Source organism: Eimeria mitis, genomic scaffold (genome assembly GCF_000499745.2).
Source record: "Eimeria mitis Houghton genomic scaffold, Emh_scaff530, whole genome shotgun sequence".
NCBI classification, from domain to species: domain Eukaryota; phylum Apicomplexa; class Conoidasida; order Eucoccidiorida; family Eimeriidae; genus Eimeria; species Eimeria mitis.
Genome location: NW_013573576.1, coordinates 1 through 14604, shown reverse-complemented (window position 1 = coordinate 14604; position 14604 = coordinate 1). Strand labels below are relative to the sequence as shown.

Genomic DNA, 14604 nt, shown 5'->3' with positions numbered 1-14604 from the left:
GCAGCCTTTGCCTCCCTCTCCGTGGTTACCGACGCAATATCGTTCGGCTTCAGGAACTGCCGGACAAGAAAATTCTCCGGAGGTTGACACTTGGCCGTTTACCTCGAGAGTATGGGGACCGCTTGGGACAGTTCCCCCACGACCCCCTCCAGGCTTCTCTCCCATTGAAGGGCCCGACGGGCGAAGTCATCCAGGGGTCGCTACAGGACTTGCGCAAGCTGCAGAATTCTTCAGTGGGGCAGCCCCCAGATATCCACCAGTAACAGCAGCAGCCTGGTTCAGTGGGACATCCGGCCAGCAAAGTGGCGAAGCAACGCCCCCTTGGCATCCTCCTGACCGCAGCAACTCCCGCAACTGATGCTGCAGCAGCAAGTGCTGCATATTCGTTCCCTGCTTTCCCCAAATCTGGTGAAGAGAGTCATTACACTTTGAAGTTTTATTATGAGGGGGTATTTGGGCCTTCTTTCTTGTCTTTTAGTTTATGGGGAAGGGCTAAGATATGCAGAAGGTTGAGGGCGTTGAGAAAATCTCCTGAGGACTCTCAGGTGTACGTGATGTCCATCTCCAAGCCGAAAGGTAATATCAGTGGATGGGAGAGGACATTGCTAAGTAGCATTTGGCGGGCGCACATTGCATGCATAGGACAGATGGAGGCAACTTTTGCCTACCCTAGCTACGAGTAGGCATGTTTGTGGCTCTCCGCATGATCGCACCGATCTCCTTAACACAAGACACCTTGGGAACTATTGCCGAAGTTCCTCCCGCATGAACGTCTGGCCGTTTGCTCTTGTATGTGAGCGGCCAGTTGTGAAGCGACAATCAATTGCTCTGGGACGAGCTGAGAAAAAAGTTTTATTTTTGATTCTCCCCTGTCTGTTACACCCTGTGACAGCAGGTGCTGGAAGATGTGCAGCTTGTTTCCTGCCGATCTTTACTGCTTTATTTGTGCGTTGTTTTGTAGTCTAGCTCTGGCACTCCGATATTGCCAGGGAGTTTTTTTGCAATTCAACGCCTCTTTGAGCCACAGCGGACAAACAGCCCTTATTGAATTGAAGCATTGGTTCACGGGACAGCAGCATATGCCAATGTTCACTTGATTCTGAATGTTTCACCTTTTGAGCGTAGACCAGGGCGTGGGCGCCGCACGAAACGCAGAGGATCATTGTTGATCTGCATTATATACTACTGAAACGATTCAGATCATTGGAACCATAGCTATGTTGCAACGCAGCGAATTGCAGGCTGCGTAATGGCTGCAACAGCATCGCAGAGCAACGCCTTTTCACCACGTATTAAGGTGTATGTCTACGGAGTGCATGAAATTCCAACGAAATGAGCACTTGATGCAGTGCGCCCGCAGCTGCGTGCTTCAGTTAAAAAAGAACGAACATACGATAAAAACGTATGATCACATTGGGACCCGCCACAGGCTTCTCCTCTTCGAATGTTCCGAAGCAAACATTGGGTGAGTGTGAGCTTCGGCCGTCATCAAGAAAGGATCCACGCGTCGTAACTCGAATGGCCTCATCAGTATGACATACCCAACAAGCAACTGACCTTGGTTGGCTATCCCCGCGGCTAGCTAGCGGGTGCCTAATTAGCCATCTCGAAGGGACACACATATGCAACTGAACGGGGGAAAAGAGCAGCAATCGGAAATGCGAAGTCGCCGCAAAACCCACGCACAAGCCGCAGCGCTTCAGGCATACGTAGACACAACTCTGCTCGGTTCTGCTTTTTTTCGTTGTCTGGGTTACGCAAGGCCGTCTGTGGTGCCGTGTAATCCGAACGTGTGAGCTCAGCCAGCAACATATCTAACTGCCGCAAGTATGCCGTAGGCGTCACTTCGTCGCGACGGCGACGACCGGGCAAAGGCAGATTCGCACGTTCGCGATGGTCGCATCTGGCAAGTAGCCTTTCAACTTGGCCCACCTCAGATGTTCGTCTGGTGCAAACTGGATTGATTCCGCCAAGGAGGCTTTGCAAGTGATCGTCATGACGGAGCGGAGATGCTTCTCGCCGTCTTTCATAGCGCTTTTTTCTTGGGGTACTTATTTGATTCTTCGCACAGTAGCGAATACAAATGTAGTTGGAATAACCGACGGCTACAGGGTTTCACTGCTTCCTGACCCTTACGCTTTCGTAGTCCCTCCCGGATGCCCCAGCTGCGTCCCCCACTGTCACCCATGGCGTTTGTAAGGTTATGTCGTGATCAGGCAGTCAAATTCAGGATCGTGTCATGGTAGTATGACCCTTGCTGAGTTGCCCGCACTTTACACCCATGCCTTTCATGGATTCTTGTTTCCTGTCTGCTGTCGATGAAATGTAGTACCGGCGATTGCGCCACAGAATGGACAGCTTGGCTGCAGCTCGTTGCCGTAGCTTCAGGTATCGGATCCACTTCGCAGAACGTGTCAAGCTGCGCCAGCAACTCTTGAGCGTTAATACGAACTTTTATAAGCACATGTGGCTAGAGGCTGGTCGACAGATACGGCTTCCGCTTCCTTTGTCTCCATCATGACGTCGCGCCTTGCGTGGGGGGCCGCGGCATCCTCCTGTTCCTTTTGCTGGTTTCCCTCGCGGCTGTTACTAAAATCCTTGTTTCTCCTATTCCTTTTGCTTTCCGTGCGATCGGCCGACAGTGTATGCACTGTGAAACAACTCATGGGGAATATAGCACAGCCACTCCCGACCGTCCAGATATAGCAGGTGCTAAGAGGGAAGGCAGCGGAAGTATTTTTTGCTCATGTGGGGGCGTACTTCCGTCTTCAAATTGCACCCGGTTCGAGAGTTTTCAACAAACAACTTCAGGTTCAAATCTAAAAACACTTTAATGCAAGGGCCCTTCACCAATAGTCAATGCGCCAGACAAACCAGCTGGGGGGCCCGCCCCTCCCCCTCTAAACAATGCGAGGCTTTTACCAAGCGTAAGGACGTCCCTCGATATTGGCAGAGAACCGTCGTGAGTCTCAATACCGGCAAAATACTTACCGTACGAGTCCCCCTAAGCAGCTGACTCACCTTCCAGTCTCCAAGCGTCTGAGCCTAGTGTCGGAAAAGAATGGGACTAGTGCGGAAAGTATCCACCCTGCCACATGTTGCAACACACCGAATTGCAGTTTCTGCTGCAAGAAAACCCCCAATTCATGCAGAGCTAAGCCTCTTTATACATGCATGTTATATTGAGACCACTCAATCCTAAGTCAGGACCGTCAACACCTGCAATAGAGTCAAAACGCCTTTGACTCCCCATAGTAACCGACCTGCCGTAGCTGTTTCCAGGCATCCTGATCACAGAGGCGAAAAGGCCAGGGGCTGGTGTGGAGAGGAAACTTCCTGGGAAGAGAAAGAGCGAAATGAGAACACAGATACTAGCAGGGACAGGTGTGACCTACAGAAAGAAGGAAGATGCGACTCATTCCATTTGCTGTCCGTGCTGCTACTGCTTGAGTGGCTGGTCTCGTTGGTGTTGCTGCAGTGCCTGCTCGAATTGCTCCCGTTGCTGCTGCAGTCGTTGCTCAAGTTGCTATTCATTTTTCTGTTGCTGCAGTCGATAGTTGAGTCGCTGCTCCCTGTATAGGGCTCGCGCTGCTTTGGGTGAATTCGACGTGCATGTTGTGTGCTACTGCAGTCGCAGAAAATGAGATTTGGTGCGGCAGCAGGTGAACGGCACGTGCCTGCGCTGTTCCTCGTGCCAGTATGGGGATGAGTGAAAGGCGAAACAAGAGGAAACAAGACAAAGGAGGCGACGCGAAGAAAAAGAGATCACAACTGAGACCCTGTTCAGCCAGGAACAGAACCAGTCGGAGGCGGAGGTGAAGGCAAAGGCAAACAGGTATAAAGGCCATATAGACCCTAGACAAGAGGCGCCGGGACAGCTTAAGATGAAGCAGCAGCACGAAGGAGCTCGGGATCAGGGAAACCCTTGCCTAGGCGCAGGGAGGCCGACCCGCAAGCCACACTTTCCCCATTCTGACGCAGTAGCTCGGACCACTACACATAGTTGGATCTAAGAAGGAGCAATTCCAGAACGCTGGAGGGCTCCTCCTGCAGCAGCAGCAGCAACTTGCCCTGGTGCCGCCCCTGCCCCCAGTGGGCTGCCCATGCGAGTCCTTGTGCGTTACAACACCACGACATTCCGCGGCAAGAAACCACTTCTTATAATATTTAACGCATACTTCAACATACAAAAACGAAGGAAAACATAATTTCACCACAGGAAGAGCAAAAACAACTGGAGAAGAAGCACCAACAGTAGCAGCAGGCCAGCCAGCTACAAGGCCCGAGTCACCCAGTGTCCCATAGGACGCCCCGCCTGAAACGTAGGTAGGCGATTAAATCAGTCCGTTTGTTGCATGAGAGGGTAAATACTTCGAGAAGACCTATGAATACTCTTCTCACGGACCTTCACGACCTCTTTTCCCGCATATACAGCCTCTTTCATCTTTGCTCTCTGCCTGGCCCTGCCGATCCCCAGGCTGCTTGCCGCGTTCAACTGAGCCCGTAGGCTACTTATTGCAAATTCTCAGCGGTTTTCCGCATTTGTAAATGAGTTTTTTAACCGAGTAGCCCCTTTTTTCAGTGGGAGATGAAGAGAAACTTGTTTTCCAAGAGCGATCCTGCCTGAGAGGCCAACAGTGCTCAGCGTACGCCCCAAGCGATGCGGTGTTCTCCACTGCTCCTGCCCTCCCTCTGCCTGTCTTTTCCTCCATTTTTTTCTCCGGCCCCCCACCCTTGCGTGTCCTGTCTGATGTCGCCGGGGTGCCATGCAAGTCGCACCAGCAGCAGAACCGCACGCTCTCCCGACATGGCTGCAGCTGCTGGGCTCGGTTGCGACGGTCGAGAGCGGCCGACACGGCTCGCCTGGGGATGCTGTGTCTCCCCTTACTTCGGGAAGCCTACGAAAGAGGCGCAATGTGGGATTTAGGGGTGATAGCAGCGTTGCCGCTCTCGCAGCCGTTGCTCTGCTTGCAACGGCGTACTTAGTGCTCCGTTGCGCTCTGTATCTGGCGAGCGCCAGTAGATCGTCACTGAGATTTCTGGCAGGAGCAGAAAATGAAGCAAATAAAGACCAGGAAGAGTCTTGCGGGCCTCCTGCGGAGCAGGATCGACCTGCTGCAGCTATTGCTAACAAAAAGCCGCAGCTGTTGAAGCGGGCTCGGCGTTATGTCGAAGAACTGGCGAGGCTTATAGGCAAGAACAGTTGGCTTGTACTGAAGCTGAAACCCTCACTGAAAGTAACGTGCGTAGCAAAGTTCCTGTGTCTGTCCTTGGTAGAGGCTTCTGCCTTGTTCGCATTGTTAGAAAGACGTGACAGGGCCGGCATTACAGAAGCAGTCAATAAAATATCCAGGCGAATATGGGACCTCCGTGATAGCATCGGCGAAAAAGATGTTTCACACGCGCGGCAGCGCAATTTAAATATCCTTCATGCGACGCTCAACAACCTGCAGTCGAGTAACCCCTCTGAAGAGCCAATGGCAGAGGCGCAGCGGCTGGAGATGGTCGAGCATCTGCTGCAGTTGCAGGAGTTGGCCTTAACGCAGCTCAACTCCGGGATATGCTGGCTGAGAGGGCTTATTCAGGGCTCAAAGGACGCCAGTACGGACACCAAACCTGCTGCTGCAGCTGCTGAAGGTGCTGCAGCAGCAGGTGAAGAAGCTGGTGCCGTTGCTGACGGTGGTGATGCAGTTGATGAAGCTAAAGTTGCTGCAGCTGTTAAGGCTATCGAACTAACCGTGCATACGCGCAGGGACCACATTTTAAACGATCCAAAACTCAGCCGGTGGCTGCGAACTTCGCAGCCGAAAGGCCACTATGGCATCACGAACCGCCTGCATATGGAAATGATAACCCAACAACCCCTACTAACCCATCCCGAACGATTAGAAGGCCTGATGGCCACACCGTTGGGGTCGGGAAGTCCACCCTGGGAGGTAATTGACATTGAAAAGCTTGAGGCGCATAAGAGAGCCGCTTCGTCCTCTTCACCCGAGGCGCCCTCTCGAGCTGAGGAGGTGACTCCTTATCAAGCCCCATGCGATCGCCCTCGCGCCCCAGGAAAGCTGAAGTCTCCTGGCCAAGGCTCCCGAAAGGGGGCCGGCGCTCAGCGGCATGCTCCCGTTGCCTCGTCTCCCAGCACATCTTCAGCTACGGATGCTGCATCAGCCGCTCCTTCAAGTGCTGCAGCTTCAGCGGATGCACCTGAACGGACGGATGGCGCTTTACAGGATCGCAGTCAAGGTAGGCGAATGCCTGGTCGTGCTGCGCACAGGAAACGTGAACAGGTCTTATCTTCTACCCCTACAGAGGGTCGCCAAGCCTCTGCAGTGAACGCTACTACCCAAGCTGCTGCTGCCTCCTCACGGGGCCGTCCAGCTTCGCACGCCAGAGGGGCCTTCAGAGCCTCCAGAGTCACTTCTGCCGGGGTATCTTCAGACTTCGGTCCTTCTCGTGCAACAATGCCAAGACGTTTGCCCGGTCCGCTCCCAAGAGCCGTTTCTGATGCTGGTGATCATGCCCCTGAAGACGTCACTGGGACGACCCCAGCTGCTCCTGCCGCTGAGATGTCCGCTGCTTACCATTCTTCTGGTGTATCACGGGGTTCAGGACCAGCATACGGCGCCTTGCCTGCCGTTTCAGGTCCGCAGCGGTCGCCAACAACATATGCCGAGCCACAAGCTGAATTTGAGCGCTCCCGCGATTCCTCAAATCCCCTTCTTGGGCCTTCTCCTTTATCCCTCCCCCAGGTGCATACTCCTGTTAGTCATTTTTCCGTATCTCCTGGGGCACCGGGAGTCCGGCCACTGCCGACCACAGGTTTAGATGAAGGCGCTCCTCCAAGCACAGGGAGCTTCGTGTCGGTATCTTCGACGTCGCAGTTGCAGCGACCTGCCTCGCGGAAATCGCAGACATCTCCGTGGATACCGTCAGACTATCGTTCATCTTTAGGAATCGCAAAGGAGGAAGGTGATCAAGAGCTTGACACTTGGCCGTTTGCCTCGAAAGTATGGGGACCACCTGAAAAAGCTCCCCTACGACCCCCTCCAGGCTTCTCTCCCATTGAAGAACCCGATGGGCGAAGTCATCCAGAGGTCGCTACAGGACTTGCGCAAGCTGAAGAATTTTTCAGGGGGGTACTCCCCCAACAGCCGCGCGATGTGATGCATCCCAGAGAGCTACCAGTAGCAGCAACAGCTCGGCCCCCGCCAGCTGATGCAAGAAGTGCTGCGGAAGCTTCCGCAACAGCTGATTCCTCTCCTGTTCCTTCCGCACCACATGAAGAAGGCCGTTAGCGTTCGAAGCCTCTTTCTGTGGGGAGCTTCTGGTTTTTCCCTCGTTCTTTGTTTTATGAAGGGTAGCCAGCATAGGGCATGGAGGGCAAACCTAGTGAGCGTCCTCATGTTTGCGTTTTCATTATAGCTGGAAAGGAACCGCACTGGAAGGAAGAGGACATCATGAAGCAGTGCACCACGGGCGCCCATTGCATGGAGAGGATGCCCAGGAGGCAAGAAGGCACCGGGAGCCATCAACAGCTAAGAGTCTCTCTTGTGGTTGCTTTCCGTATGATAGCGCCGATATGCTTACCACGAGGCGCTTTGGTCACTATGAACTAGGCTGGCGAAGCGACAATGGTCACCGCTCGTGGCTGTTCCCATGTGCCTTGACGGAAGTACCAGGTGCTGAGGTGCCTTTGATGTATGCAGTGTGAAGTATAAAAGGTAGTGGATCCAAATGCAGCTCCCAAGGAATTAGTTATGGGATGAGATTATTTGAATGTTCGTACTAAAAGTGCAAAAGTTGGTGGGCCAAAATGTCAGTGAAAGGCTTATTTCTTTCCTCATGAACGTTTGGATGTATGCTTCTGTTTGTCCTAGTAGCCAGTCGCTTTTGGAAGGGCTGAGAAAGCACATGCAGTTCTCTCTTTCGATGCTGCTCCTACCCCTTCCTGCGCCCACATGTGCTAAAAGGTCCTTCCTTCCGATACAGTGGGCATTCTAACTTCGTTCTGGCTTGAAAGTTTTCTTAAACTTTCAAGAAAGGCACTCCCCTCATTTCTGTTTTGACGTAGCAGACAGACCACTCATACTGAAACCTAGTTTGACGGAACTCAAGCATTCGCCAACGCGTGTGCTACTGTTCACTTAATTCTGAATGCTTCACCTTTTCGTCACAAAAATTGCCATCTCAACTGCGACGCATTTGAGGCAGAAAGCAGCGAATAGAGAGGCGTCCGAGTGGCTAGAGGCGCCTGAAGAAAGAGGCAGTTAACGCCTAAAGCAAATGCCGACTGACTTTCGCCCAAAGTTCCGGATACCGCCGCCAAAGAGACTGCCTTGAAGCCAGAGGGGCAGCTGCCATCCAGGTCGTAGACAGACGAAGGAACGCCTAAAGAGCGAACACAGCAAAATTAAACAGCAAACCAACAAAATATACAGCAGACAGATCCACCAGCAACTCTCTCCATCACCGGCAAGAGATGATTCCACTTGCTGCTTGTGCTGGTCCAGCTCGAGCAGCAAGTGGGGTGACCTGTGCTTGGTTGGTGCTGCTGGTTCTGATGTAGGGGATGCACTAGTGCCTGCTCGCGATCTTGCCTCTTTAGTCACTGCTCGTTTCGCTTCTTACCGTATAAGAGTAGTGCTGCTCCTTATAAGTCGTTGTGATTACTCTATTTCTGAAGGTGCAGCTACAGTGGCGGAGGCTACGTGCGGCAGCAACCGAAAGGTACACGCTTGTCCTGCTGGTTGCCCAAGTCAGCTGAGGCCTGATAAGCAAAAAAGTGGAGAAAGACAGAGGGAACTCGGAGAAAGAGAGAGAGAAGGACGTATGCGACCTCGTGCAGGTGGGGAGGAAGACGTACACGGAGAAGGATATGAAGGCGAAGGCAAAGGAGTGAAAAAAAACAAACCACAGATATGACGCAAAATCTGTCTAGACATCCGAAGATGCAGCAGGAGCATAACACAGAGTGAATTTAGTGAAGCACCTGCAAGCAGGCTACACAGTCAGCCCGTAAGAAATGCAACCTTCTCTCCCCCCAAGTAGCCACCTGGCCTAATACACACTGCGAACCATCAGAAGGAGCGATTACACAGCGTTGTATGATTCGTGCTGCAGCTGCAGCTCCAGCAGCAAGCCTTGCTGCTGGCGCCGGTCGATGTGCCTTCAGGGAGCTGGCGGTGAGAGCTCGCGCTGCCCCCAGCGTCACGACCTTCCGCAGCAATAGTAATTTTTTCGTGGTGTTTCACGCGTGCAAACAGATACAATAAACGGAAAACCAAACGACTTCACTGAAACCGGACCAGCAGAAGAACAAGAAGACGTGCAAGCAGCTGCTATGGCAGCGCTGCAGCTTCAGTGAAGGAAACACCGGGCTCTGGTGTTATCTACGTATGTAACCTATGGCAACCGCATTGGGTTCAAACTCTATATACACGCTCTAATCACAGCGAATATATAATATTAGGAGATAAACATTCAACGAGTCGTCAGTAAAACATATTAGAATCCAATAATATTAAAGAGGAAATCCAAGAAGAACAATTCTGAACTGACTCGGCCATGAGTCAGACTCCCAGCCACACCGCGAGACTCACAGACAGCCCTATGCTGGTGTGGCTGCCGAGCGTCCTTGGTTTTATCTTGAATTTATATCTCAGGGCATTAGCAGTTATCTCTATTAGTGTTGTATCTGTTCTTTTTCAACTAAAAAGCTCTCTGAAGGTTAAACTTGAGCTCCATTGTAGTGCCTGAGCACTACATCCTGACGCCAAGACACCCCCCAGTGCGCTGGACCGGTGAGGTCCAGGCTGGCGTTCCGCTTGCTAAGTCCTTTTCCAGTGGATTACATTCATATTTTTATTCAAATATGGCATTAAATATGCCAAGAAGATCCATTTGAATATTCTTTTGTCTCATCTGCGCGCTTCTTCGGCAACGATCACGAGGCTGCAGATCGGGATAACGTCGCCCACAGGTCATTCGTTGCGTATTCGCGCTCGAATTCCCCTGAACGGAAAGCCCTTCTTTGTTTTCAGATACAATTTAGGATTAAATAACCCTATTTTCCAATAATTGATGCAGAGAAGCTCGTTTTTTATTGGCGATCCGGTGGACATTTAGGACCGGTGGACGCTCAGGGAGTGGCTCGACCGATGCAGTTTTGTTCTTTACTCCCTCCCCCTCCCCACATCCGCCGCCTTTCATTCTAGTTTCTGTTCAAGTTTTCCACCTTTTTGTTGCTCGCCTGGAGCCGAGGCGGGACACCATGCAACCCTCAGCACTAGCACAAACGGGCGCTCTGCCAGCGACGGTGTACCAGCCGGGCTGGGGTGACGGTGGTTGGGAGGTCTCCCCTGAAGAAGCTGCATTGCCTATTGCTTCGAGGAGCCTCACACAGATACGGAGTGGGAGATCCAGGGGGTTCAGCTTTGGTGTGGCAGCCCTGGCAGCCGTTGCTGCTGTTGCAGCAGTGTACTTAGTGTTCCGCTGCTCTCTGTATTTGGCGAACGTCAGCAAGAGTAGAAGGGTACTGAGATTTCTAGCAGGATCGGAAGGGAGGAAGGATAAAGATCCAGGAGAGTACTGCAGTGCTGTAGCGGATGATCCTCCTACTGCAGCAGCTGCTGCTGCTGCTAACGGAGAGAGCGGGGAAGGGCATTTGGATAAGGAGGTGTTGTTGAGTCGAGTTCACAATTATGGTGTTGAGCTAACGCGTCTTATAAAGGCAAGCACTTCGTCACTGCTGCAACTGAACAGCGATTACAGAGCGAAGTGCATAGCCCAGCTGTTGTGTCTGTCTTTGGCGGAGTATGCTGCCTTGTACTCTGTATTAGAGCGAAGAGAGAGAGCTGGCGTGGCAGAAAGAATACGTACAATCTCCAACACTATATGGACCCTCCGCAGAAGCTTCAGGTCTGGATCTCTTACGTCCACGCGGACCCGGCATCTCAACGAAATGCAGTCGCTCCTCATCAAGCTCACAGAGATTCAACCCCCTCCAGCAACCATACCGGAGAGCCATAGGCTGCAGAAAGTTGACAAGCTTCTGGAGCTGCAGGAGGTGTCATTGGGGCAGCTTAATTCGGGTTTCTTCTGGCTCCGTGAAGCTCTAGAACACTCCAAGAAGGCGAGACACGAGGCTGAAGCTGCTAGAAGGACTGCTGCAGCTGCTAGGGGTGCAGCAGAAATTGCTGAAGCTGCTGCAGCTGTTGAAGCTGCTGCAGCTGCTGAAGTTGCTGCAGCTGCTAGAGTTGCTAATGTTGTTAGAGCCATCGAAAAGACCGCGCAAAAGCGCAAGGATCAAGTCCTCAACGATCCCCAGCTCAGCCACTGGCTGCGGGAGGCGCAACCAAAAAACCACTACGGCATCACGAACCGTGCACGTATTGAGGCGATCGCCCAGCAACCCCTTCTAGCCCACCATGAACTCTTAGAAGCCCTGAAGGCAACTCCTCTGGGATCGGGAGAAGATCCTGGGGATCTTGTCTTCGCCGATGATAGTACTGAAAAGCAGCAGGCAACCACCCCCCAGTCTGGCTACCAAACACCCCCCCGAAGAGCCAAGGCTTCTCCTTCTGTAGGCCCAAGCAGTGCACCTCACCCCGTATGGCAGCAGACGCTTGATAGGCAAAGCATAGGAGACGGAAAAGGATGGGTCGAGTCCAGTTCCTTCTCCGCGTACCCCACCATGTCTACAAATGCTGAAAATGCAGACGGTGCTGCTGCAGCTGATGCTGGTGCAGCTGGTGCTGCTGCAGCTGGTGCTGGTGCAGCTGGTGCTGCTGAAGTGGCTACGGCTGAGGATGCTCTTTTACAAGCTCCCAGTCATAGCAAGGTAGTATATGGCTTTTATGAGCCGAATGCTCTTTCACAGGTATGGGTGCCTGCTCCTGGATGGGTTCCTGTCGACTCTGGAGTCTCCGCTGCTATCCACCCTCCTCCTGGCTTCTCACCTAGCTATCGCTTCCCCCAAGCCGGATGGCCACTCGCTCCCTCGGGTGCCACTCCTGTTGGGATGTCTTCCTCTATTCCTGCGTTTCCTCGGCCCATGCGGAGGCCTCCGCGGAGTACCTTCCCAGCAGCTGTTTCTGCTGCTGCTGCTTACGCCCCTGAAGCCTACTTTTTGAGGCCTCCAGGTGTTCCTTATCAAGTCGTCCCTGCTTATCCTTCTGCTGCTGGACCCTGGGTTCCAGTACCAACACTTCATGTACCGCCTGGCTCTGCCGCCTCACACCTCTCGACAGAAGCGTCCACCTCTTCGCAGGCTGGCTTTCGGAGTTCCCAGGATTCGTCCCAGCCTCGTGATGGGGCTCCTCTTGTACCCCTCTCCCGGATGCATCCGCCTGCTAGCGTTTCTTCCTCCCCTGCAGCAGCCTCAGGGCGAGAAGATCCTGTAGACATCTTTGGCAGTCCGATCACCTTCAGGGAATGGGGGCTCCCCGAAAATGCTGCGCCAAGACGCGGTGCACACGTCCCTCCCAGTAGATGGCCAAGTCGTAGAGATATTGCTGCAGGTTTTGGGGAACTTGAAAAACTCTTCGGTGAGGCATCCGACCGGCAGCAGAACAAACCAGTGGACCGTAGAAATCCCCCAGGTAGCAGCAGCTCCCGCAGCTGATGCTGCAGCAGTAAGTGCTGCAGCAGCTCATTCTTTCCTTGCTTTTCCCAAATCTGGTGAAGGATTAAGCTCTGAGGCCTTGAGGATATATTAGGGAATTTTTTCTCGTCCTTCAGTAAATGAGAAAAGCAAATATTTGCAGAAGGTTGAGGGCGTGGAGGGCAACTCTCGTGAGGGCTCGCAGGTGTACGCTTTTTCAACTCCAAGCCGAAACGAAATTCTGTTGGAGGGGGAGAGCATCGTGAAGCAGCTCTTCGCTGGCACCCACTGCGTTACTAGGATGTGCAGAGGGCAAGAAGGAAACGGGAGCCTTCAATAGCTAAGAGGAGGCAAGAATTTTGCTTTTCGTGTGGTAGCACCGTAGCACCGATGTTCCTAATACGAAGCGCTTTGTTCACTGTAGTGCAGGCTGAGGCTGCGCTACAGGTGATTGTTCGCGGCTGCTTTAATGTACCGGGACAAACATAGTAAGTTGTTAAGTGTTTGTGGTGTACAAGGTATGAAATGTGGTTGAAAAAACTATAGTACGATAACCGCCATTATTCCTGGCTTATTTGACGCGCCTCGACAGAAGTACGAGGCGATTTGGACGTCTTAAGTGTGTGCTCTTGTGCGTATGCGAGGAGTTGTGAACTGACAACCAGTCGCGGCGACAAGAGCTAGAAAAGCAGCTGCATTTCAGTCGTCAGCTGCTCCCCTGGCTTCGCCAGTAGATGCTGTAAGATATGCAGAAGCATCGTGCCTCTGCAATGTGCTTTGGGGCTTTTTGTTTGTTTGTTGATGTTTACTCAAGCTTTTGTAGCCCGGAGACTCCCACGAAATGTATTTTCTATAGTGCTTGCCTGGTGAAGCAGCAGGCAAGCAGCCTTAATCTAAATATTTTTTTCACGCAATTAAAGCAAGCGCGAATCGCTGTTCACTCGATTCTGCGTGTTTTTCCATTTCATCAAAGAATAAGTCGTGCACCCCGCAGGAAGCTGAAAACCATGGTGGTGTTGACCTGCATCCTCTAGTTGTGGTAACACTAACAAGATAGCGATGTTGCAACGCAGTCAGTTGCAAGTAGAGTAACAGACACAACTGCCTGCATATTGAGTATTCCTTTCCACCAGCTGAAACACCATCAAGATGTGAATTTGTATATAGGGCAAACAATGCCAACAAATCGAGCGAGCAGTTCACTGCCTTTCTGATGGCTCGTTTCTGCTTTAAGCGGGCTAATGCAGTAGTGACCAGGCATTACATCACCGTCAATTTCTTCGTTTCTCCGAAGTTTCTGAGAAAAAAAAACAGTGAAAAGCCTTAAGTTGCACGGAAAGCTTGCAAAAAGCAAACCATAGACCGCTCCGCTGCCTAGCCGCGCGGCCAGCTGGCTGCATAGCAGGGGAAACGCAACTCAGTTGAACGGATGAAATTGCAAAACCAGGAGGGCTGAGGGCATGCCAACCCCAAACGCACATTGCAGCGCTTCAGCGACAAGGCAATTCCACTTCGTCCGGTTCCTGCTGTGCTTTCTCTCTTTCCTGAATATTCCGGAAGCGTCAATGACAGCTTTCAATATAAACGTGTGATTTCAGCTCAGTAAGTTCTATTGACGTAAGCTTTTCATGAACAGAAAGCCAGAAGGAAAAGCAGCGAGGCACTAGCTGTACTGAGATACAGAAACCAGCCGCTGGGCGGCGAGCGGCATCAACGCCTCTGAATATACCCCATGAATAAATGATTGAGGAAATCATTTATTCATGTTTCTCTCCAAAGCAATAGTAACAGCTGAAGCAAGCTGTATAGCTGCAGCGCAAGAAAGGCTATCGATGTGAAACCACCAAAATACTGCTTTCCAGTATAGCAGTAAGCTGAAGGGATACAATTTCGTCGATGCATTTAAATACGCGACATGAATGGAGGAATATGCACGCAATATGCTTGCAATTGAAAACCAGCAATATATATATATATATATATATATATATATATATACATAT

The 14604-nt window shown here is 52.0% G+C and overlaps 3 protein-coding genes across 3 annotated transcripts in view; all 3 read left to right on the top strand.

Moving 5' to 3' along the window:
* EMH_0015230 (uncharacterized protein) overlaps positions 1-263 on the top strand; it is a gene marked incomplete at both ends in the record, with an annotated part of 2250 nt that extends 1987 nt beyond the window's left edge. Inside the window, one exon of the mRNA XM_013500345.1 lies at positions 2-263. Coding sequence (XP_013355799.1) covers positions 2-263 — 262 coding nt within the window. The remainder of the gene's footprint in view (position 1) is intronic.
* Positions 264-4766: 4503 nt separating this feature from the next.
* Positions 4767-7295, top strand: EMH_0015220 (uncharacterized protein; the record flags this gene model as incomplete). Its single annotated transcript, XM_013500344.1, has 1 exon — positions 4767-7295. The coding sequence occupies one exon, from the start codon at positions 4767-4769 to the stop codon at positions 7293-7295; it is 2529 nt and encodes an 842-aa protein (XP_013355798.1).
* A 2975-nt stretch (positions 7296-10270) lies between these two features.
* On the top strand, positions 10271-12622 carry EMH_0015210 (uncharacterized protein; the record flags this gene model as incomplete). The annotated part of the gene is made up of 1 exon (XM_013500343.1): positions 10271-12622. One exon carries the CDS (start codon positions 10271-10273, stop codon positions 12620-12622), a length of 2352 nt encoding a protein of 783 aa, XP_013355797.1.
* Between the last annotated feature and the right edge of the window lie 1982 nt (positions 12623-14604).